At 36.7% G+C, this 26,501-nt stretch overlaps 1 protein-coding gene across 7 annotated transcripts in view; it reads left to right on the top strand.

The window, feature by feature from the left end:
* CNOT4 (CCR4-NOT transcription complex subunit 4) overlaps nucleotides 1-26,501 on the top strand; it is a 140,920-nt gene that overhangs the window by 52,044 nt on the left and 62,375 nt on the right. For all 7 annotated transcript variants that reach the window (XM_024737933.1, XM_024737934.1, XM_024737931.1 and 4 more), the window contains exons 2-3: nucleotides 7,749-8,014; nucleotides 22,592-22,789. In XM_024737933.1, coding sequence (XP_024593701.1) covers nucleotides 7,841-8,014; nucleotides 22,592-22,789 — 372 coding nt within the window. In that variant the 5' untranslated portion in view covers nucleotides 7,749-7,840. The remainder of the gene's footprint in view (nucleotides 1-7,748; nucleotides 8,015-22,591; nucleotides 22,790-26,501) is intronic.

Raw genomic sequence — 26,501 nt, forward strand, 5'->3', positions numbered from 1 at the left:
GTGGCCAGCCATCTAAGTTTTCTAATAAAGTTAAAACTTTTTACCTAGAGAGAATAATAAGTAATGTTATTGGTATACTGGGTACAATTAGAATAATCAGCTTTCTTGATAAGAGAGCCTAAATGTGCTCTTTTTTTTTTTAAAACTCTCTCCCCCTTTAAAAGACTAATCATTGTTAAGTTCTGTCTACTATGCTTTTCATGGTAGAGATCTTTACCAAATTGGCTTGAATTAGATATTTTTACTTGAACCATTTTAAATGTGTTTGAAAACTTTATTTAAAGGAAAGTTGTCACAAACCTTTTTTCTTTAAAATTGATTTTTCACAAAATGTTCATCTTCAATTTTTTTTATACATTTATATTTTCATAGTGTTAAGTTTTTGAAAATATATTTGTATGCAGCAGTTGCATTTCTTTATGGCTTTGATTTAAATGGTTTGTCATCTCTGTTGTCTTTGTACAGCTGATAAATCGGTGGATTTTGGTGAACAACTCTCCCAAATCAACATCACATTGCTCTCACTATGCAAATGAACACTACATGCAAATTAGGAATTACTTTTTTTAGTAGTGTTACATCATAAGAAAATAGAAAAACCTTTGCCTTTTCAGTGAGGCATTCACAGAAGTCTGTTACTATGTCTAATGTGTATTTGCTACATGTAGACTTGTAAAGATTAGCACAGTTTTGTTCAGTGACTCTTACAATATGTGCTTGCACATTTATGGATGAATGAATAGGTACTTCCCTTTCCTTCACTCCCTTTCTTCCTCCATCCCTTCTTTCTTGTTTTCCTTCCATTTGACACATATTTGTTAAGTGTTTGCTATCTGCCAAGAACTCTTCTAGGATTTTTGGATACGCTAGCAAGTGAAACAGTCTCTGTCCTCATGGAGGTTGCTTTCTATTGGAAAAACATTTTTTGTCTCCTTCCACCCTTATCTATCTACCCCTTCTCCTGCAAAAGATACTTAGGGGACATGATATATTATGTGAGATGACTTGTATGCTGATTTTTATTTACATCTTAAGAATATAAAGTACAGGGAATTCCCTGGAGGTCCAGCTGTTAGGACTTGGTGCTTTCACTGCCTGGGACCAGGTTCAGTTCCTGGCTGGGGAACTAAGATCCCACAAGCCATGCAGCGGCCAAAAAAAAAAAAAAAGAATATAAAGTACAAATAAGTTAATAAATAAAGAACAAATTGGTGAGGAGGTAGAAAGCAGCCCCACATAATCGATTTTTTTGTATAACTGCAACTTAACCTTTTATGAGAGAGACTTTAAATTCTTAGGTAGATTTTTTTTCTATGAGAAAATGTCTAAACGAGATGTTTATTTCTATGAGAAAATAAATACGCTTTCCTGCCTTCCTAACTTGGGTATAGGCAGTCTTAAGTTCCGTTGTAAATGTACATTCATGGTATATGTATATTGGTATTTTGGTATTTAATTTAAAAAGGCGAAGAGGTATTGGTGCTGATATTTAGTCAGTTGACTTACCTTGCTCTTTCACTTTCAAACTGTTCATAGCTACTGTTCAATCTGTTTTTGCCTTTGTGTAGTTTATATGAGTAACATGCTTTGTGAAGTATATGCCTAATACAGAAACAGTGAACAACCTGGAGCATTGTTTCCTACTTTTGAAGAGTGTTGTCAGCCAAAACTGACATATAACAAATAATTCTTTCCTCCTTTTATTTATTATTCATTCATCAAATGCGTGAGTGCTTACTCTTTACCCCCAGTCATGTTGTAGCTGCCTGGTATACCATCGTAAATGTGATGCACCAGTTAACTTCTCTCCTGGAGCGTCCATTGTATTGAGAATGGACTGATAGTTAAAGAAACAAGAATTTCTAGTTATAAAACATTGGCTAAGTAAAATACAAGCTGTGTGGTATTGTACGTAAATTTATTATAGGTTTTTAAAAAATGTTAGTTTCTAGTTATATGTATATATTGAATTTATGGTTTTTATGGAAACTTAAGATGCTATTCTAGTTACCATTCAAAGTGTGTGTGTGTATATTTCATATCTATAAATAGCTTTTCTCTTATGTGTAATTATAATGTACATATAATTTGGGGTGTATAATGTATTCAGGAATGTAATTTCTATGTAACTATTCAGTGGAATTGCATCATACACACATTTATCACAAATTCACTGCCACATTGGCAGAAAATTAAAGGATTAATTAAATTAAGCAACCAAGTACTTAAGTTTTTACAAAAGTGCTGTTTATTACATATTGCATTTAAGTGTGTATATTTTCATTTAAAATTTTTATTGTAAAATATTTGTAACGTAAAACTTGTCATTTTAAGTTTTTTTTTTTTTTCTTGCGATATGCGGGCCTCTCACTGTTGTGGTATCTCCCGTTGCGGAGCACAGGCTCCGGACGCGCAGGCTCAGCAGCCATGGCTCACGGGCCCAGCTGCTCCACGGCATGTGGGATCTTCCCGGACCGGGGCACGAACCCGTGTTCCCTGCATCGGCAGGCGGACTTGCAACCACTGCGCCACCAGGGAAGCCCCCATTTTAAGTATTTTTAAGCGTACAATTCAGTGGCATTAAGTACATTCACAATGTTGTGTAACCATCACCACTTTCTATTTCTAAAATCCTTTTATCATTCCAAACAGAAACTCTGTACTTATTAAACAAAAACTTCCCATTCTCCCTCCCCCTCCCAGCCTCTGTTCTGCTTTCTGTGTCAATGAATTGCCTATTCTAGTTACCTCGTATCGGTGGACTCATACAGTTTTTGTTTTTTGTGACTGGCTTATTTTACTTAACATAATGTTTTTGTTTTTGTTTTTTTTATGGTATGCGGGCCTCTCACTGTTGTGGCCTCTCCCGTTGCGGAGCACAGGCTCCGGACGCGCAGGCTCAGTGGCCATGGCTCACGGGCCCAGCCACTCCGCGGCATGTGGGATCCTCCCGGACCGGGACACGAACCCGTGTCCCCTGCATTGGCAGGCGGACTCTCAACCACTGCGCCACCAGGGAAGCCCCTAACATAATGTTTTTAAGGTTCATCCACACTGTACCATGTATCAGAATTTCATTCTTTTTATGGCTGAATAACATTTCATTGTATGTATACACTGCATTTTGTTTATTCATTCATCTGTTGATGGACACGTAGGTTGTATTGTGAATAATTCTGCTATGAATATTTGTGTACAAGTTCTGTTCAAATCCTTCCTTTCAATTCTTTTGGTATATCCCCCAAAGTGGAATTGCTGGATCAGATGCTAATTCCATGTTTAACTTTTTGAGGAACCACCAAACTGTCTTCCATAGCAGCTGCAGTTCTTGACATTTTATAGTGTTTTTTTTCTTTTCTTTTAATTTTTATTGGAGTTTAGTTGATTTACAATGTGTTAGTTTCAGGTGTATAGCAAAGTGAATCTGTTATACCTATACATATATCCATTCTTTTTTAGATGCTTTTCCCATATAGGCCATTACAGAGTAATGAGTAGAGTTTCCTATGCTATACAGTAGTGGCCCTATGTTTTGGTTTTTTTTTTTAACATCTTTATTGGAGTATAATTGCTTTACAATGTTGTGTTACTTTCTGCTGTATAACAAAGTAAATCAGCTATATGTATACATAGATCCCCATATCCCCTCCCTCTTGAGGCTCCCTCCCACCCTCCCTATCCCACTATAGTGTATTTTATACAAATCTTTTGAACAGGGTCCTAAGTACAAAACCATGTATACAGCACTTTATGAGTGATAAGGAACTTTTGAGCATGATTTTGAGTGTATGATTTTTATTTTGTACACTTACTACATGGGAGGTTTTTGGTGATGCAGGAGCATTTTTATGTATGTCAGAATTTGTACTGTGTTGTCTGTTTACAATAGCCAGGACATGGAACCAACCTAAATGTCCATCCACAGATGAATGGATAAAGAAGATGTGGCACATATATACAGTGGAAAAAGCTGGGGCGAAGTGAGAGCACCATCGACATATATACACTACCAAATGTAGAACAGTTAGCTACTGGGAAGCAGCAGCATAGCACAGGGAGATCAGCTCGGTGCTTTGCAATGACCTAGAGGCATGGAATAGGGAGGCTCAAGAGGGAGGGGATATGGGGACATGTGTATGCATGTGGCTGATTCACTTTGTTGTGCAACAGAAACTAACACAGTATTGTGAAGCAATTATACTCCAATAAAGATCTATTAAAAAAAAAAATGACCGCTTAGAGTTGAGCCCAAGAAAAGTCTGCCCCAACCAACACATGCTTGCTACCCTGTTCTCTGTCTCTGGCTCACTCTTAACCTGAAGTGGAGTACTGCCCTTCCCCCAGCTCAGTGTGGTCCCCCTGCGCGCCACCCCCCTCCATTTCTGGGATTTCTAAGTAATAAATCTTGTAACTTAAAAAAAAAAAAAGAATTTATACTGTGTTGCGTTATTAGTTGCAGGTGATATAGAGAACAAGAACTTAAATAATGAAGTAGAGATTTCCTGTAGAATTTAAATTTTTGAAAGAGTAATGTCACTTTTACTTTGAGGACATTTGCACTATATACCGAAGAATATGAGACCGAGCCTTCAGTAATCATAACTTCTGTCTTACCATATTGGAAAGGACATGGGCTTTGAAGCTGGCAGTCTTACTTTTGCATTCTTTAACACTCCTCATTTTATTTATTTGTTTGTTTGTTTCTTTTTGAATTTTTATTGGAGTATAGTTGATTTACAGTGTTGTGTTTCTGCTGTACAGCAAAGTGAATCAGTTACTCAGTTATACATATACATATATCCACTCTTTTTTAGATTCTTTTCCCATATAGGTCATTACAGAGTATTGAGTAGAGTTCCCTGTGCTATACAGTAGGTCCTTATTAGTTATCTATTTTATACATAATAGTGTGTATATGTCAATTCCAATCTCCCAATTTATCCCTCTCCCCCTTTCCCCCCCTGGTAACCATAAGATTAAACCCCTCATTTTATATATGAGGAAACTGATAGTGGCAAAACTGTGTCTGCAGACCAGGATTCCTGAATTGTTTATAAATACATATACCATTTTTTTCTTTTTAAGAAGCTTATATTTTGAAATAATTATAGGTTCATAAAAAGAGATTTCATTTTATTTTTCTTCTAATTATTAACAAAAGTCAGATTTAATTTTCCTAAAAGAGATGAAAATAATTTCTTTTTTTAAGTTTGGCCATTTGAATTGCAAAAATGTTTGTTGTAGCAATACAGATAATACAGATTTTCAAAATAAAATTAGTACCTCCATTTTGTCTTTTGTGATATGGATAACATTTTGGTGTATAACCTTCAATGTGCTTTATTTTCTTCGAGAAACAAATCAAATATATACGCATAGAGTTTTTATATTTACGTGGAAGTAGTTATATATTTACGTTATTCTCCAATTTACTTTTACAAATTAAAAAATCCTATATAATAGACATCTCCTGATTCAACACACATCAACCTTACGGCTATATCATTATTTACTTAATGATTTGCCAACTGATGGATAGTTAACATTGTTTGCAGTTTTCTACTCTTATGAACAATGCTGCAAAACATATAGCAAAGTACTTGGTGCACATGTGTGAGTATGTAGGATAGAGTCTAAGGTGGTTTAAGGGAGTGGTTAAAAGCACAGATGTGGGGCTAATTCCTGGAATGAATCCAGGCTGCACCACTTAATAGCTGTGCAATTTAAGGCGAGGTACTCTTTGTGCTCCCATTTCCCTTTGTAAAGAGGAACTTAGATCAGTGATAATCTCTGCTTTGCCGGGGGAGACTAACTTTGACAGGCTGGTGGGGGAAAAATGCTACCTCACTGTTTACTAACTAAAGAGGTTGATCATCTTTTCATATGTTGTAATCATTTGTAATTCTTTTGTGAACTACTCATCATATTCTGTTCTCATTTTTTCTTTTGACTTGTTTGCCTTTTAAAAATTGCTTGTAAGATTTCTATATATTCTGGATAGTGACTCTTGTATACAGTGAATATATCCTTTACTCTGTTGCTTGCTTTACTCTGTTGCTTTAATTTGTCTGTTTTTTTCTTTTCACATTGCTAAGTTGATCATATCTATCTTTTATGAATTTCTGTTTCTGCTTAGGAAGGCTTTCTGTATCCCAAGATTTTTAAAAATTCTATTTTCTTCTAACTTTAATAGTTTATTTCAGTGTATAGCTCTTTAGACAGATCATACGGGATTTGTTTTGATTGCAGTGTGAGATAGCTATATACTGTTTCTTTCTTAAAATGGATAGACCAGGACCCTGTTACTGCTTTTAAATTGGGTCCATCCTCACCATATTGATTTGTTATGTCCCCCCACACCTTTTTAAAATAAATTCATTTATTTATTTTTGGCTGCGTTGGGTCTCCGTTGCTGTGCATGGGCTTTTTCTAGTTGTGATGAGCAGGGGCTACTCTTCATTGCGGTGCATGGGCTTCTCATTGCGGTGGCTTCACTTGTTGCAGAGCACAGGCTCTAGGCGCATAGGCTTCAGTAGTTGTGGCTCGTGGGCTCATTAGTTGTGGCTCACGGGCTCTAGAGCGCAGGCTCAGTAGCTGTGGCACATGGGCTTGGTTGCGGCATGTGAATCTTCTCAGACCAGGGCTCTAACCCATGTCCCCTGCATTGGCAGGTGGATTCTTAACCACTGCGCCACCAGGGAAGCCCTTGTTATGTCCCTTTTATCAAATATTAAAATCTCATTAGTTCATGGTTCTGTTTATAGATTCTCTATTTAATTTCTTTGATCTTTTGTCTGTTTTTGTACCGATATCAAATTATTTGTTACTGTAGCTTTGTAGTACAGTTCAGTATCTGATAGTGCAGATCCCCACATTTCTTCCACAAAAGTTTCAAAGCATGTCTCGTGCATTTACTCTTTCATGTAAACTTTAGAATTAGTTTGTCAAATTATGTAAACAAACAAAATATCTCCGTTATTTTGACATAGCGTTTTAATTTAACAGTGACTTTAGCCTGAAAATTTTCAATTCTCCATAATCTAAAAAGATAAATTATTTAATTTTTAAAAAGACTTTGAGGCATGGATATCTATTTGTTCTCTTCCCCCTTTCTGTAGGCTTTTTGTAGCATTTCTATAATAAAAAGGAATATTTTAATTTTGTTTAATACGTGTGTATTTTCCCAGAAGTGAATTTTTCATTGGCTTATTAATACATATTTAATTGTAAACAATTAGGTTCTATGGCATTTTTTTTTCAAGTCTTATGTTTTCTGTGGTAATGGTTTGATATTAACATGTAATTACAGGTAACTGAAACTGCTCTCCTTCATTAGTTTTATTTTGTAAATTAGGACACATTTTAGACTACCATAATACTCTTTTAGTTATGTGGCAGTATTACTACTAGCTTTTAGGTGAAAGATAAGACAGTGTAGAGTATGTTTTAAGGTGAAGATGTTTCTGCATAGTATTTATTCCCCTAAAATATGCTATGATTAGTACTGGTTAGTATTAAATGTTTTAGCTAAAAAAAGGAAGTTCTTTTGTGTTTCTGTTGAATCAAAAAATTTAACAACCTCATGCCTTTTATCTTGACATGAAGAATATACAGAATTCCATCTTCTGAGATAGCAAAAATTGATCTGTTTAATATTTTTCAAATTTTTTATGAAATTTGATTCTTGATCATTGAATATGCCATATTTTTTCAGTAGTAAGCAGTATATTTTGTTTTTTCTTATGCAGGTCTTCGAAGTTCTACAGTTTAGTTCCTAGCGCTGAACCTCCTTCTCCCTTAAATTATTATAAACTTTTGCTGCTGTTTAATAAACGTGAAGATGTCTCACAGTCCTGATGTGAAGGAAGACCCTGTGGAATGTCCTCTTTGCATGGAGCCCTTGGAGATAGATGATATCAACTTTTTCCCTTGCACCTGTGGCTACCAGATTTGCCGATTTTGTTGGCATCGAATTCGCACTGATGAAAATGGGCTTTGTCCTGCATGCAGAAAGGTAAATACTCCAAAATAACTTTGTGTTTAGTTTTTTTCCCCATGCCTATGAGTAAGTAGATTTAAAAGAATCTACAAACCTCAGATGAGATAATGTGTAGCATTGTGTTTTTAAGATTTAATGAAGTGGAAAGAACACTGCCCTGGGAGTCAGAGTCTCGCCTTTATTGTTAACTAAGTATATGACCTTGGTGAAGCCACATAACCTCTCTGGTTGGCCTTAGTTTTCTTATCTGAGGAGATTGACAAGGTTGGTGGTGCTGGCTGTTTAATTGGATTAGGAGTAGAGAGAGGCAGTAGATTTAGGTAGGATGGTGTGAAATTGGAAAAGCACTATCAGGATTACATCTGGGGGGAAATTTGCTTTAGTTTTCTAGTACAAAATAGTAGAGAAGTTTTGATGTTTACTAAAAAAGATCATGAGTTAAAATGAAAAGAGAAATCCTGGTTTAGAAGGTAATACTTAACTTCATTTGTTGGTCCTTATGGCAATCCTAGGCTGATAGTGCTATCCCTATTGTATGCTTAAGGAAACTAGGCCTTTTAAGTAACTTATCGAAGGCATCAACTAATGGGTAGTAGGTTTGGGGGTCAAATGCAAGTCCTTTGAATCCTTTCTAAATCTAAAGTATCTATGATTTTTAAAATAGTATTCTGGGTTTTGTTGTTTTTATAAGCAGATGCAGCAGTTACAGTGTAGTAAGTGACCTATTAGGGTGAGTAGGATTGCTGCATCTCTGTTTTGAAGGACTTTGTTACCACCTTAGGGATTAATGCAAATAGCTATTTTTTGCCTTATCTTTAATGTCTGTTTGTATGATTTAAACTTTCTTTTGTTTACCCATTCAAAGAGCTCTTGGTTCATTATTACCAAATTCTGAGAATTGGAAATGTGCTTTAGATACCTAGGTTATTAAAAAAAATAATATCTCAGAAGGCAATGCATTGTCCAGTTTTTTTTTTAATCTAATGGGCAGTTAACGTAGATTATATGAATGAAAAAAGGTGAGCTCTACTTAAATGTTAATTAATGTAGTTTATATATATATATATATATATATATATATATAAGTTATATAACAGGTGTTTATAATGTATATAATATCTTTTTATATAGTTCATATACTTTAAGAATGTGAATGGAAAGGTAAATGAAAACGATAACATTAGCTTTTTAAATTTGTGTTAATGAATTTTAAAACATTCAGTTGTATTTAAAAAATCAGTTTCCCATCATTCCATTAGAGGACAATTGTACTGAACTCTTATGTTGAAAGTGGTAACTTTCAGGATAACCTAAGACTATTTGATGAAATGGCAAAGAAATTCATATCAGTTTTAAGGGATTACCTAGAATCACCTCAAATCCTTAGAAAGTGGAGCAAAAAATAGAAAAAAATTTAAGATTAAAAACTAAACAGTAACTTCAGCAAAGCTGGTTGTTAGTAAAAGGGTTCCTTTCTGGGAGGACTAGTGTGAGGAATCTGGAGGGCAGAAGGCCATTGGGATCAATTTAAAGAAAAAGTGTTAACTCAAAACATATTCAGGAGAAGACTTGAAAAAAGGTAATAATAGTGGTGCTTCAAGATCCTCGGAAAACTGTCAGTGTGGTTGGTTGAGTACAGAGGCATTGGAACAACAGTCCAACTATTATGCCAGGTAGCAGGTACAGATGCCCTCTGGATGGAACACTGATTATAAATTTAGGTCAGAGCCTTAAAGGGGATAGAAATACCCTGGAGGAACTAGGACCTCCTATGCTCAGAAGATGAACTATTAGCCTACCCCTTTGAGCTGTTTTTCCTCTCTGTGGTCACAAAAAAACATCCTGCAAACAGAAATAGTATTTTATAGACTGGTTGACAGAGTTCTTACATGTGCAACAACCAAGAATCAATAGGTATTTCAGGAAAGCCAACATTATGGAAGAGAAGCACAAAAATCAGTATATAGAAGAATCTAACATAAGTAAGCAAACAGAAAGAAACTTTTTCAAGTGTCATTGGTACCTCTCAAAGAGGTAAGAGAGAATGACATATTCATGTAGAAGGAACATTTTTTTTTAAAAAAACAGAGATCTTCAAAATAAACAATCCTATAGATACGTTGAAGAAAAGAATGAACACAGTTCAAGAGCAAATTAGCGAGTTGGAAGATTGTGCTGAGTATTTTTTTGCAGGATATAGTGCAGAAATTTAACAAATAGAAAGCATGAACGAAAAGTTAGGCAATGTAAAAGAGAGATCTACTGGTTCTAATCTCTGCTAAGAGAAGTTTTAGAAGCAGTGAGCTAAGAATGGATCAGAAGAAATAATGAAAGAACTAATAGAAGAAAATTACTCACTATGAAAAGCAGTTGTCCTCAGATTAGAAGGGTTCTGTAAGTATGAAGCAAGATGACTGAAAAATACCAACATCTGTTTACATAATTGTGAGATTTTAGAATATCTAGAATAAAGACAAAGTTCTGAAAGTCCATGAGAGAAAAATACATAGATCACAAAGGAACAAGAATAAAACTGACGTCAGTGTTTTTGTTTTACAACCATAGAAAAGAGAACACAAACGAAAAATTTGTTTTTCCAAATTTTTGAGTGAAAATAAGTTTTAATGAATTCTCAATTTCATTCAGATTTGAAAGCATAATAAAACATTTTACAGACATACAAAGATTAATCAGGTTTAATATCCACTATACAATACAAGTAGAAGAGTTGAAGATGACTGCAAGAATTTGAACTGAGCAACTAGAAGTAGAGAATGGCCATTAACTGAGATGGGGAAGACTGCTCTTCTAGGAATAGGGTTTTTGAGAAGATCAGGAACTCGGTTTTAAACATGTTAAGTTTGAGATTCCTGTTAGAGACTTAAATGGAGATATTGACTAGACAGGTGAATATTCAAGTTTGGTTTGGGCATGGAGATGTAAATTTGGGAGTTAATCAACATATAGAATATTTTTATAAATTAATGACACTGGATGAAATCACAGAGAGGGTCAGTGGAAAAAATGAGAGATTGTCTAAGGATGAATACCAAGGCTCTCCAACATTTATAGAAAGAAAAGAAAAAAAAATCCAGATTAAAGAAATATGAGACGACCTCCTTTTGAGTCTCCAAGTTAGAATCTTTAGCTGAGGCACTTATTGTTAATAGTCAGACCAGGAGGTTTTTTTGTTTTTGTCTTTGTTTTTTAATTTCTTGTTGACTTAATATCCACTTAATATCCACAACTCTTAGAACCTCTCCTTAGTCTCTTAACTACCAGACTTTGCTCATACCTGTCTCATGGCATGATTCACGGAAGGCAGACAGTGCAGGACACACAAAGTCTTGGAATCTGGCTTAGCTTTGCTAGAGAGTGCTGAACACACATAATTATGAAGCTGCCCATCTCAGTCAGGGACCAGCAAATCTTTACATCTCTGGAGCCCAGCCTTAGTGGTTGTGTTAACATGGAAGGAAACCACAAGTGTTTCTGGAGAGGACCGTGAAGCTACAATTTAGATACAGCCCAACCCTGCAGGGAGAAGCCTGTAGAAGGTGTTCTGTAAGATGTCAAATTGAGATGATTTAAATAAACTTGGAGATGCAGGTGGCGCTAGTTGAAGCCAGCTCCTGATTTTGGCTCACAAGATGAAACCTGTCTGCAGAAAGGGCCTCTTTTGTTTTAATAGCTTTGAAAAGCAGAGAGAGAGGCAGGTTTTAAAAACATATGAAGTTGGGCTTCCCTGGTGGCGCAGTGGTTGGCAGTCCGCCTGCTGATGCAGGGGACGCGGGTTCGTGCCCCGGTCTGGGAGGATCCCACATGCCGTGGAGCGGCTGGGCCCGTGAGCCATGGTCGCTGAGCCTGTGCGTCCGGGGCCTGTGCTCCGCAATGGGAGAGGCCACGGCAGTGAGAGGCCCGCGTACCGCCAAAAAAAAAAAAAAAAAAAAAAAAAAAAAAACATATGAAGTTGAATGTTTCTCTTTGGTCCTAGTTGCTGAGCCTAGTGGAGTCAAAAGGACCTTAGTGCTTCCCTAAACAGGTGCAGGTCATTCCTTAGACTGCCTTTGCATGTCCTTTTAGTGCAGCATGTCTGAGAAAAATATCTGGTGGAAACAGCAGATGTGGGAACATGAGTGGTTTACTGATATAGCACCATACAACATTGGCTCACATGGAAATTAGAGACTGGCCAAGGAAATGAAAACTTCAACAAGGGTATTATTTTCACCTCAGAAATAATAGAAGATATTGAATCCATGAAACAAGAACAGTATGGTATAAAAAATTCAGTGAATAAGAAACAGTTATTGAAAATTAAAATATGGTAGCAGAAGTAACTCAGGCAAAGAGTTGGAAGATGAAGTTGAGATGATCTCTTAACAAGTAGTGCAAAAAGGCAAAGGAGAATGTATGAGAGAAGAGATAACTTTTATTTGAGGATCAGTCCAGGAGGTCACATAACAAATAAGTTAGTATTCTAGAAAGAGATCACAATGATACAGAGGAAAATTGTCTTCAATAATATATGATTGAAGAATATTCCCAGAACCAAAGGACATATTTTCAGATTAAAAAGGCCCCAAAGAATACGAAAACATTAATTCAGAAAGATATATGCACTGTTATGTTCCTTGTGGTATTATTTACAGTAACAAGATATGAAAACAACCTAAGTGTCCATCAATGGATGAATGGATAAAGAAGATGTGTATTCCACACACTGGAATACTACTCAGCCATCAAAAGGTGGAATCTTGCCATTTGTGACAGCATGGATGGACCTTGAAGGGTCCATGCTAAGTGAAATAAGTCAGATGGAGAAAGACAAATACTGTATGATTTCAGTCATATGTGGAATATACAAACAAAACAAAATAAATGAACAAACCAAATAAAAACAAACACATAGATACAGAGAACAGAGTAGTGGTTACCAGAGGGGAAGGGGCGGAGGGGGAGGGTGAAATAGATAAAGGGCATCAACTGTTTGGTGACAGATAGAAACTAAATTTTTGGTGGTGAGCACACTGTAGAGTACATAGAAGTAGAAATATAACGTTGTACACATGAAACTTACAGGTTATAAACCAGTTACCGCAAAAAAAACAAAAACAAAATACAAACCACCAAAAAAGCAAAAATGCCCATCAAGTGCCAGGCACAAACTTTTATTTTTAAGTATCAAAATACCAAAGAGAAAGAAGTCCTACAAATTTCCAAAGAGGAAGAGGTAGGTTGCACATAAAAGATCAGGAATCAGTCATTTCAGACTTTTCTAAATCAAGTCTTAAAGCTAGAAGACACTTCTGAAGGAAATTTATTTTCATTTTAGAACTCTGTATCTGCTTGACTGTTAATTAAGTTTGAGGGAGTTATGAAAAGACATTTTCAGACCTGAAAGTTCTCAAAAATATTTTACCTTCTGTGCATTCTTTCTCAGAAATTTACTAGAGGGTATGCCCCATCAATATAAAGAAATGAAGAAGAGAAAAAAAAATACATGGGATAGAGGAAATAGGTAATTAAACATAGACAAGAAGCAGTGGGATTTCTTGGATGATGGGGAAGGATGAAAGATGTGACCTGTAGAGGGCAGTTAATCCAGAATGTGGCAAATCAGAAAGCTCCAAGGGGAATCTCTACAAAAAGATCAAAATGAAAGAATACTTGGTGTTTTTAAAGAGAAATGTCTTGTGAAACCATTTCAACAAGTGGAGGAAATTTGATGGTTGAATTAGTAATAAACACATAGAGATCTAATCAGACAAAACACAGTTATTAACTCTACGGGAAACAAAAACTTGTACAGAAAAAGTAATCATATTATGCTGCAATGGCTCAGATATGAAGTAGGAGTTGAGATTTATTTTTTTCCATACAGATATCCTGTTGTTACTGCATCTTTTGTAGATAAGACTGCCCCTTTACTTTTGAATGGTTTTGGACTCTCATGAAAATCAGTTGCTGATAAATGTGTCAGTCTATTTCTAGAGTCTGTATCTCATCCACTGATGATTATGTCTATCTTTTTGTCAATACCGTACTGTCTTGACTACTCTAAATCTTCAAATCTGTTATAATAAAAGCTTTCAAATTTGTTATTCTATTTAGAATTTATTCTGTGTATCTGAACCTTAGCCTTTCCACATAAATTTTTTAATTAGCTTGTTATTTTGTACAAAAAGACTACTGGAATTTTGGTTGAGATTGCATTGAATAAGCAGGTCAATTTGAGGAAAAACGACATCTTGAAAATGTTGACTCATATAGGTCATGAATAAGTTTTATCTTTCCATTTTTCTAGGTTTTAAACATTTCAGAAACAATGTTCTGTAGTTTTTATGTACAGAGTACAGCATATTTTGTTATATTTGCCTATAACTTTTTTTAGGGGGGGGAATTTTTTTTGTTTTTTGGGCCACACCACGTGGCATGTGGGATCCCAGCTCCCTCACCAGGGATCAAACCTGTGCCCCCTGTAGTGGAAGGGTGGTGTCCTAACCACTGGACCACCAGGGAGGTCCCTGTGATTTTGAGCTTTGGCACATGATACTGTTTTTAAAATTCCATTTTCCAGTTGTTCATTGTCATTATGTAGAATAATTGATTTTTGTTAAATAGATTCATTAGGACTTTCTTAATAGATGATCACATCTTCTGTGGATAAAGACAGTTTTATTTCTTTCCAACCTTTATTTCTTTAAATTGTTTTTCTTGCCTTATTGCAGTGGGTAAGCCCTACACTATAACCTTGGATAAAAGTGGAATGAACACATATCCTTGTTTGTTCCCAATCTTAGTGAGAAGACGTTGAGTATTTCACTATTAAGTATGTCACTGTTTTTTTGTAGGTGGTCCTTATCAGGTTGAGGAAGTTTGCTTTTATTCTTTGCCTACAGAGAGTTTTTATCGTGAGTGGGTGTTGCATTTTATCCAGTGCCTTTTCTGCTTCTATTGAGATGATCGTGTGTTATCTCCTTCGTTCTGTAGAAACAGTGATTTAGGTTGATTTTTTTAAATCAACTTTCCCTCCCAAGGGTGAATCTCATTTGATCATGATGTATTATCCTTTTTATTTTCAATTTGCTAATATTTTCAGGAGGAGTTTTGCATCTGTGTCATGAGAGGTATTTATCTGTGGCTTTCTTTTATGTTGTTTTTAGATTTGGTACCAAAGAAATACTGGTTTCAGGGGATGTTTCCTCCTCTATATTCTGAAAGAGTACATGTGACTGGTGTTCTTTTTTATTTCCTTCCTAAATTCATTGTTTACGCTCACTGTATCAGGGTGTCTTCAGGAGGGCTGTTATGAAAACTGGCTACCACAGGATTCCTGTATGTAGATTTCTGGAATTCTTTTTGTACTAGTTCCCCCTGTGTGGTATTTTGCCCCATAAATTTCAGTTGCCTCAACGTCTTCAAATTTTGAACACTGTCCCCCTCTGCTCATTGAGACCGTTGGACCCAGTGCCAATGTCCAGTAAGTGCCAGAAGAGCAGAAAACTGGGACACTTGTGGTTTTCATCTGTCTTCTTTCTTTTCTCTCAGAGGTCATAGACCTGCTGTTCACTGTCTGTCGTTCAGTGTCTGAAAACAGTAATTTCATATATTTTGTCTAGTTTTCTAGTTGTTTATGCTGGTAGCCCTAGTCTGTTACCACCTAATCTGCCATGGCTGGAGGTTGAAGTGTATAAATAATATTTGAACTTCATAATAATGTAATTGTGACCCTTGACCTAACCAAAGGTTGGAAAGTGGGCTTGGAATGTATGGTTAGGCTGGCTGAAAGAAATCTAAATCTTCAATTTGCATAATATAATAATATTTAATACTGAAAAATCAGGAAGTAGCAATACAAGCATGTTATTTAATGATGTGATAGTAAATGACAAAAGAATCATCTGAAAGAATAAGCAGATTATTTTTAGGGAGAGGCAACTGTTGAGGGGGAGGAAGGATATGGGGGACTGCTCTTTTTCCTAATAAACCTTGTAGAACTGTTTGACTAGGAACACATATAAGAAAAATATCAGTGAAACTAGGGGAAAAACGATAGAGTGGGCAAATGGAAATCATAGGAAAGAAAATATAATAGTACTGATATTGGTTAGTCATAATCAAATTCAAGATCAAACACATTTTAAAAAGATAAAGAGGATATTTTTCTTACTGATGAAAGTCACAAAACTTTTATTTACTTAACAGAGCTAAGAAGTATATTGAGCTGATGTAAATACCAGGAGAAACTGCACCTACATGCGTAATGGAGAGACTTCTAATTTCTTTATTTTAGAAATATATGAAGTACACAATAAAAAGGAAATGGAAAATTTGATTAACACAATTAGCAAGCATGTGTGTGTTTGTGCATGCATACAACTCTGTACAAATAAATTTGTACAAAACTTTAAAATACAGATATAGTGGGTACAAAAATTGACTGTTAGGCCACAATGGATATATTAATCAGTTCCAGAAAGTAGAACTCACTTGTGTATTTCTATTTATTCTTCTTGGGGTTTGTAGGGCTTCTTGAATCTGTGGATTTGGTGAGTTTCATTAGTTCTGGAAAAATTAAGCTGTTATCTCTTCAGCTGTTGCATTTATTCTCTCTCCTCTTTTTCTGAGACTCTGATTAAATATTTTCCAGGTCTTTTCACTATCTGCCATGTCTTTTAATCTCTTTTCTGTTTCTTTCTATTTCTTCCTTTCATGCATTAATGGATGATCTCTTCTGATCAATCAGAATTTTTTCTTTTGGGTCTAGTCTACTGAGTTTTTAAATTTTACCATTGTGTTTTCCATTTCTAGAAGTAACGTTTGTTCTTTTTTGATACTTGATTTTTTAAAAAGCTTTTTATACCATGCAGATATTTTCAAGTTTGTCATATATTTGTTTAAACAGATTAGAATTATTGTTTTAAAATCTGTCCAGTAATTCCAGAAGCTGAAGTCTTGTGAGGGATGTTTCTGTTGGTTGTTGTTCATGTTTTTTTTTATTTCTTTATGTGATTTGTTGTCTGTATCTGCTTCATGGTTGTCATTGAATTATTTGTAAGGTTCTCCAAGGCCCAAGATGAATTTGCCCTCCGATAGAGAGGCTTTGATTTGGCTTCTGCTGGATCCTGTAAACATTGCCATTAGGGATGCCTTAAACGTAAAGGTCTTTTGTTCTCCTGGATGCACATCTTCCCTGGGATTGGTTTCAACTTCTCTAGGATGGTTTTCTTCACACCCTTTTCCTTTTTTCTTATCGTGTACTGACCTCTGTGTAGTTTGTACTTACCCTGAGACAAAATGAGTTCTTTGAGGGTGGGCTGGGTCTCACCTTAATGTGGGAGTGATCTCCCCCAAAATTCTTCACCTTGATTTGGCCTTGGACTTTTAATGCTGTCCCTCTTCCCCCATTTGTTCCTCTCTCCCATTTGTTGTTACTCAGACTTCCACTTATCTCTCTGGGTTTTGACTTTTATCCAAAAATTGTCTTGGGACTTCCCCACTGCAGATCATTATTGTTTTTAAGATGTTGGTTAGGAAAAAGTTTTATACAGTATTTTTCGTTGTCTTTAGCAAGAGGAAGAGATAAAGCTGTAAATGCATTAATTAGAAAATGAAGAACAAAAATAGATGAACTTATTTCCAGGTTAAGAAACCAGAAAAAGAATAAACATTGCGACAGTGGAAAGTAGGGATTAAGTAGAATTTAGTGAAATAGGAAAAAAGCAATATTTCAGTAACGGTTAGAGCTGGTTCTTTGAAACAACGAATAAAATAAAGTCCTGGTAAGTCTGATCAGAAAATAAAACAGAAGACACATGTAAATACACATGTAAATTAGGAATAAAAATGGAAACATAACTACACATATGAAAGGAATTAAATGATTACATTAGAGACTATAAACCATCTTAATTAGTAGTTTGGCAATTTGTTTGCAAATTAACACCATTAGAAATATTTTACACATTAAAAATGCTTCTCCACAGGTGTCCTATTTAACACTAGTTTGTAACATGCAGTAGTACCTTTAAAGAAAAATTTTTTACTTGTAATTTTTATTTGATCATATATTCCTAGAAAATTAGGTTTAACCTATCTGTTTCAGTCAAAAAGTAGACCAGATATATTTTTCTTTATATTCATTTTTAGTACTATTACTAGCTTTGTGGGTCACGGTCTCTTTCTGCAGCTATTCAAATTATGTGTTTTCATATCCCATCTTTAATCTACCTCCGTTCCTCATCTACTGTATGAGCTTATTAACTTTCTATTATTGGATTTGTAGAGTAGGTTTTTATGGTGGTGTGTGTGTGGAGGAGGAACCATCATGGAATTCATGGTAAACTAATTTGTTCTCCTGTGTTGGTATCTTTCTGTATTGGTATGTGTAATGTATCACTATGTAGCAGTTATATTCCAATAAAATTGACTTTAAGTTGACTTTGAAGCCTTATGGAAGTATATTTCCATAGAAAAAACTTGGAATAATATAGAAGAAGATTGGGGTAACCAGTGTTATATACTCAACATGGTGGTGCATCAGTAATATACTTGATGAGAAATGATACTGCAACCCGATTTTTGGTAATTGTCATTCTCCATTTTTGTGTGTGTATGTATTTTAATTTTTTTGGCATTTGTATTACTTTGCGTCATCTTTTATCAGGATTTTACAGTGTCAGAGATTGTTAGCAAAGAAAAAAACCAGAGTGTTTGTCAAATCCTTCATGTTTTCAGAAGAGTTGAAAGTTACATCAGTGTTTTTCAGACTATCTCTGATGCAGAACCAGATTTTTTGTAACCCACCCCCACCCCCAACCACAGTCTGTTGGTGACTGATACAGGGTCCTATTAAGCGTGCCTAGTACCCAGCTTGTGTCATGTGATTTACCACCTAAGTTCGATAACAACCACACCGATAACTATCTTATTCTTCAGAGCCCACTGATGAGGTACTTGAATGTTGTGGCAATGTTCAGTTGCTATAAAATTTTCCAAATGCTTTTTCTCAATTTTTATACTTCTCTTATCATGGACTGGTAAGATCCAGTGCATGGATTAGACTTTGAAATGGAACTAGGAACAATCTATATGCTTGATCCACTCAGGGAGTAGACTATCACCACTATAGATGTTAATGAAGGGCAACAGCTTTCAAATAAACTTAATGATAAACGCTCGGAAAGGAGCTACCCAGAAATCCTGTGGTAGAAAATAGCTTTTCCATGTGCAAATGAAATTTTTAAATGATCTTCTGGAAAGATATTTTAATTGGTTTGTATGTAGTTCATTTTTATACTTGTGCCCATATAGCTTTGAATAGCTTCATGGGATTAAAATCATCCAGGCAGATAGATTAAGATTTGAAAGGAGATAATATACGTACAGAAGGGTGAGTGGAGAGAGAGAAAAGATTTAAATTGGGAAAATTACATCATTGATTGAAGAATTGAATTTATTGTAATAGATCCTTAACCATTTGGTTCCTCAAATTAAAATGTAAGAACACTTTGAAATAAGTTTGTTTGTTTTTTTAAAGATGGTAGCCAATCCTTTTTATTTATTTATTTATTTTTGGTTGCGTTGGGTCTTTGTTGCTACGCACGGGCTTTCTCTAGTTGTGGTGAGCGGGGGGTGGGCTACTTTTCGTTGTGGTGCACGGGCTTCTCATTGCGGTGGCTTCTCTTGTTGCGGAGCATGGGCTCTAGGCATGTAGGCTTCAGTAGTTGTGGCACATGGGCTCAGTAGTTGTGGCTCACCGGCTCTAGAGTGCAGGCTCAGCAGTTGTGGGGCATGGGCTTAGTTACTCCACGGCATGTGGGATCTTCCTGGACCAGGGCTCAAACCTGTGTCCCCTGCATTGGCAGGTGGATTCCTAACCACTGCACCACCGTGGAAGCCCAACGTAAGGTTTTTTTTAAAAAAGAAAATTAGTAGTGCTAAATTTCCACTTCTAGAGAGTAGCTTGGTATTAAGGTGGCAAATATTTATTGAACCCCTAAAATGTGTGACATAAACTTTGTATTTGATCCTGGAGAAAGCCCTCAGGTCATGCAAAAGTCAGGGAAATTACTGAGTCCTCTGTTTTCTGTGCCTCCCACTCACTAGTAAGTTGGAGTATGCCAAGTAGATTCAAATTTTTTTTTTTTTTTTGCGGTACGCGGGCCTCTCACTGCTGTGGCCTCTCCCATTGCGGAGCGCAGGCTCCGGACGCGCAGGCTCAGTGCCCATGGCTCACGGGCCCAGCCGCTCTGCAGCATGTGGGATCTTCCCGGACCGGGGCACGAATCTGTGTTCCCTGCATCGGCAGGCAGACTCTCAACCACTGCGCCACCAGGGAAGCCCTATTTATTTATATTTTATTTTTGGCTGCATTGGGTCTTCGTTGCTGCATGCGGTCTTCCTCTAGTTGCGGCGAGCAGGGGCAACTCTTTGTTGCCGTGCGCAGACTTCTCATTGCGGTGGCTTCTCTTAACTGCGGAGCACGGGCTGTAGGCACACAGGCTTCAGTAGTTGTGGCACGTGGGCTCAGTAGTTATGGCTTGCAGGCTTTAGAGCACAGACTCAGTAGTTGTGGTGCATGGGCTTAGTTGCTCCGCAGCATCTGGGATCTTCCCGGACCAGGGCCAGAACCCCTGTCTCCTGCGTTGGCACACGGATTCTTAACCACTGCGCTACTAGGGAAGTCCCCCACTTTTTGTCTTGACGGCAAGATTTCTGTTAATCCCCACTTCTGATAGGCACAGTTTCCCATTTCTGGGATCTCTTCACATTCAGCTTTTAGATATTATTATTTAGTGTGTTCCATCTTCCATTTATTATTAACTGTTTTTTGTAGTAGTTCAGTTGTCCCTTGGTATCTGCACAGGATCGTTTCCAGGAACACCACACCCCACTCCCGCAGATACAAAAGTCCGTGGATGCTCAGGTCCCTTATATAAAACAGTGTAGTATTTGGGTATAACTTACGCACATCCTCCCATATACTTTATTTGTTTATTTTTTTTTTAAGCTGCTGCAAGTTTTTATTTTTTATTTTTATTTTTTTTACCAGAATCTGAAATTTTTTTTTTTTTAAACATCTTCATTGGGGTACAATTGCTCCACAACGGTGTGCCAGCTTCTGCTCTACAACAAAGTGAATCAGCTACACATGTACATATGTTCCCATATGTCTTCCCTCTTGCATCTCCCTCCCTCCCACTCTCCCCATCCCACCCCTCCAGGCTGTCACAAAGCCCCGAGCTAATACCCCTGTGCCTTGCGGCTGCTTCCCCCTAGCTATCTACCTTACTACGTTTGTTAGTGTGTATATGTCCATGACTCTCTCTCGCCCTGTCAAAACTCACCCTTCCCCCTCCCCATATCCTCAAGTCCGCTCTCCAGTAGGTCTGCGTCTTTATTCCTGTCTTACCCCTAGGTTCTTCTCCCATATACTTTAGATCATCTCTAGGTTACATATAATATCTAATACAATGTAAATGCTATGTAAACAGTTGCTGGGTGCTTGGCAAATTCAAGTTTTGTTTTTTTGGAAGTTTCTGGAATTTTTTACCTCAAAATATTTTCAGTCCATGTTAGTTGAATCTGAGGATGTGGAACCTGCAGATACGGAGGGCTCGCTGTTACAATAACTGACTTATTGAATGCTTCTGTGCAGGACACAATTTTAATTACTTTATAAGTGTGTTGTCTTTCTTAATTCTCACAGAAACCCTCTGAATAAAGTACTCTGATTCCCATTTTACAGAATAGAAGACTGAGGCAGACAGATTACATAACTTTGCCAAGGTCTCTTGGTAAAGAATGATCCAAGATTCAAAGCCAGGCAGTGTGAGCCCACAGCTCTTATTCAGGCCATCAGTAGTCTTGGCATTAGCAATAGGAATGAAAACAAAATTATAATGGTGAGAGAGGAAACCATTGTAAGAGTGTAATTACTAGTATTTATTGAGGGATTACTGTGTGCCAGTTACACATAATAATTGCTTTATGAGTGTTATTTTTACACCAGCCTTTAAGATTATTTTCATTTTACTTATGAGGATATGGAGGCATAGAGTTTAATTGACTTGTCTAAGACCACGTGGATAATAAGTGTTGAAGCTAAGTTCAAACTCCTGGGCCAGAGGATCTATGTATTGCTGTTTATTTGCTCATCTGTGTCCTTAGACTGGGAATGTATTAAGGAATAAGTACTTCATTAATCTCCAAGCACATAGTAAGTTTTCATTAAATATTTGTTGATTGTAATACATAAACCCATATTTAGATGAGAGAACTTATACTCTTTGCCTCTTACACAGTACCTTAGAAGCTTAATTTTCCTGTAAACTGTGTGCTAGGCATTGTAGGGAATACCAATATTGTTGTTTTAAATTTTAGAACCTTTGGTGATGTTTCAAATTTCAAAACAATTCTATATAACATTTAACTTTTATTAAATAAAAACTGAAAAGATTCATAAAAAAGGAGTTGTAACAAAGGGAGATGTGATGTGCATACACATCATCCAGAATTTGATAATTGTTATTCATACAGTTTTCTGTTTATTTAATGCTAACTTCTATACTTGTTTTATGCCTACAGCCATATCCAGAAGACCCAGCAGTTTATAAACCACTCTCCCAGGAAGAACTGCAAAGGATAAAGAATGAGAAAAAACAGAAGCAAAATGAGAGAAAACAGAAAATATCAGAAAATCGCAAACATTTGGCTAGTGTACGTGTTGTACAAAAAAACCTCGTCTTTGTTGTAGGTCTGTCTCAGCGCCTAGCAGACCCAGAGGTAAGTCTTCTTCTCTTTTCTTTCTCAACTTGGCATTTTTTCTTTTTGTATATTTGGAAATAATAGCTGACTCTGCCCAACTGCAGGATTTACCTGAAAATATTAAAACTTAGGAGAAAATGGGAAATATTTTTTTAATAATCACTAAGAAACCAATGACCAGTTGTGATCTTAGGCAAACGTATTAATCTTCCCTGGCTCATTTTCTTCAGTTGTAAAACTAAGCAGTTGAACTAGATCTCTAAAGTCCCCTTTAGTGCTAATAACCTGTGAAAGTTGGATAATGGTTCTATTTTGCTCTTAAGGCTAATGTGACATGACTACTCTGTGTGTTTCCTCTTCTCTGTAGCTGTATTAAGGACCAACAGTGGAGATGCAGTTTCATGAACCCACCAAAGATCCATGTTTTTTTTTTTTTAAATCGTGCCCAAGTAGTGAACCTCGGTTATAGAACAGTGATAGAACTGTTGCTATACTGTATCATCATTCTTTACTCATTTATTTTAAGCCAGTTTTGGGGAAAGAGGGAGAATTTGATGAAGGGAAACTGTGGACCAGGTTCTTTGTCATTCGTTTGGAGGCAGGGGACGTCTTAACCCTTTTGTTTATTACTTAACTCTTTTCTCTCCTTCCTCCACCAGCCTTATTAGAATAATGTTGAACTCATAACTTTCCTTGATGCCCATGGATGCACATCTGCTAACTTTTAGTTTCTGATATACCAGGAGGTGCTGACTAGATTGTTGGGAAGGCAGATAGAAACTGATTGGCAACCAGAATGTTGGAGAGAGCCGAATTTGGGGGATCTGTCAAAAGTACTCCTTGAGAAGGGTTTGAAGTAATGCTCATGATGGTCGCAATCAGAGGGAGGATTGTAGTGAATATGATTAGGGAGGTGGGAATCTTTGAACTTGGCTAACCGGGCTAAAGGCCCCAGAAGGAGGAAATTTAAGGTGTCTATACATTGATTTTGTACAAATGAGTTTAGAGACAATAAAAAATATTTATTGCTGATAAGTTTACTGTGTATTGAGGCTGTGAAGGGCTTCATGATCAGTAGAGGAGAAAAATCAGGGTGACCTTACTAAGAAGGCTTTATCATTGGTAATAAATGTGGAGGCAGCTCAAGAATTACTAGGACCTGGGTCCAGAGATGCTGGCATTAGTGGGCTACATGATCTTCCGGAGACGTTCTTTCCAAAGTCAGAGGGTTCATACTGGAGAAGACTTCTTTAATAAGAGATGATAAGGAGAGAGCTCATTTTAGGCCTATGACTTAACCTCAGCAGCCACTTCTTCCTTTTTCCTAAATCTAATACTTAACTCCCCAGACAGGCAGAATCCCACTTCACTCTTGAACACTGCCACAACTTTGTCCCAACGCTTCTGTCTCCCTCTTTCAACACTACTTTTTTTCCAACCAGAGAGCATTTCTTGCCTCTGCAAATTTTTTATTTACCTACCTCTATTTATTCCTACTAATTTTTTTTTTTTTTTTTTTTTTTTTTTTTAGTCACCACAGCTTGTAGGATCTCAGCTCCTTGACCAGGGACTGAACCTGGGCCATGGCAGTGAAAGCGTGGAATCCTAACCACTAGGTGACCAGGGAATTTCCTGCTATTCCAGTAAATTAATGGAACTTTTATTTTGGTTTTATAACTCTTGGATATGGATGTACTTGCTTTTCTTAATACAAAATCCAGTCACCTGTGGTACTGGAGGCATACAGAGCTCCAGTACCATACTGGAGCATACCCAAAGGCTGGATAAAATTAAGCCATAGTCTCAGTCTGATGTTTGGATTATAGGTTTCCTACCTCTTCTTTAGAATCTGTGGTTTGTTTTTACTTATGTACAGAGATTTCTAATTTTCATTTCAAATAACATGATGTTAGTAAGATTAATCTGAAGAACTATTACACAGAAAGAAATTAATCTAGGGGTTGGCTAGTGAGAGAGAACATTTTATGATGAGTCTAAATATACTTAAAAATCACTGTCCTGGTTTTATACTTTTGAAATCATTGTGCTTGGTGAGAGGACAGTGAATTTTCTTTTTTTTTTTTTGCAGTACACGGGCCTCCCACTGTTGTGGCCTCTCCCGTTGCGGAGCACAGGCTCCGGACGCACAGGCTCAGCTGCCATGGCTCACGGGCTCAGCTGCCATGGCTCACGGGCCCAGCCGCTCCGCGGCGTGTGGGGTCTTCCCTGACCGGGGCACGAACCCGTGTCCCCTGCATCGGCAGGCGGACTCTCAACCACTGCGCCACCAGGGAAGCCCGTGAATTTTCTTAAACATTAGTTTTTCTCTCTTATTTCTCTTGAAAGCCTAGGAAGACCAGAGATTAGTGTTTTAGTTATTAAATCCTACTCCTTCTAAATATTATCTTTAAAATTTTTCTTAATGTAACTGTCTAACCCTTTCAGATTGGAAAAGTTAAAGTCAGCTTCATTAGAAAACTCGAAGTTTCAAATTGTTAGGGTAACTTTTGAGACAAAGAAGATCCCTGTGATTTACTTATTTTTGGATGATGACAGTTTGATATTTGACTGAATTCTGATTATCAAAACAGGAACATTTAGGAAAATTTAAAGCTTGTTTTGAAAATAATTTTTGTACATCTGAAAACTTCATGCCAAGATTGATAGTCAAATGTATTTATTTATCGCTCAATAGAAAAAAAAAACTATCTTAGAAGATATGGTAATTAGAGGTAATGATTAGAGGTAATCATCTCCTAAATCCTAAAAATTTATATTGTCAGAACCTAATTCATTCATTCTATAAATTAACTCTTGAATACTTACAATCTGTTAGGTACTTTGATGTTGGAGATGAAGTGGTTTAGCAAGCAGACAGTCTCTACCCGTACAAGCTTACAGACAGTGGAGAAGACAGAATTAAGTCCTTGTAAGCATGCTGAGCATTTATAAACGGAAGTACAGGGCTTTTTGAGAACATGTAACAGTGGGGAATTTAGCTAGTACAGAGATCCACAAAAAGCCTCCCTGCGGAAAGGATGATTAAAAATGATTAGGAATTAGCTGGGCAGCGAATAAGGACAAGGATGTTTCAGGTTCGTGACTGCGTGAAAGAGCAGCTTGTTTGAGGAACTGAAAGACTTTAAAGACGCAAACATTTCATTTTACAAAAGGGAAACCGAGGCACAAGGAAGTTGAGTGACTTGCCTAGGATCACTCAGCTATTTCATAGCAGAGCCAGGGCTAGAAACCCACCCCCATCCTCCCCTCCCTGGTCTTAGAGCTCCTATTCCAATGTATTTTACACCAGTGAATGGTCTGTTGTTCCTCCATCTGTCCATTTATCCATCCATCCTTCCATCTGCTTACCACATTTTTTATTTTCTCTGTGGTGTTCATGAACACTTGACTGTGTTCTCAAAGAATATATAGGAAGACATTTTACACATTAGGTATGCCATTGGGAATTTATACTTCTATCATGTGGCCTTTTATATGGTAATGAGTACTAAAGTTAGCTCACTGTGAAGTAAATATAGGACATTAAATATATGGGTAATGTGGCGATATGCAGGGAGTTCTGCCTGCTACCCATACTCTTTACCTTTTTTATTTACTAGAGTATTGTTTTGCTCGTTGACTTATGTTCAGACAGAATCTGTAATGTGCAACTTAATATAGAGCGTCTAAATTATTTAAATTTCCCTTGCCTGGGCAAACCATTTCTTAT

This window comes from Neophocaena asiaeorientalis, unplaced genomic scaffold, assembly GCF_003031525.2.
Source record: "Neophocaena asiaeorientalis asiaeorientalis breed wild unplaced genomic scaffold, Neophocaena_asiaeorientalis_V1.1 scaffold364, whole genome shotgun sequence".
Taxonomy (NCBI): domain Eukaryota; kingdom Metazoa; phylum Chordata; class Mammalia; order Artiodactyla; family Phocoenidae; genus Neophocaena; species Neophocaena asiaeorientalis.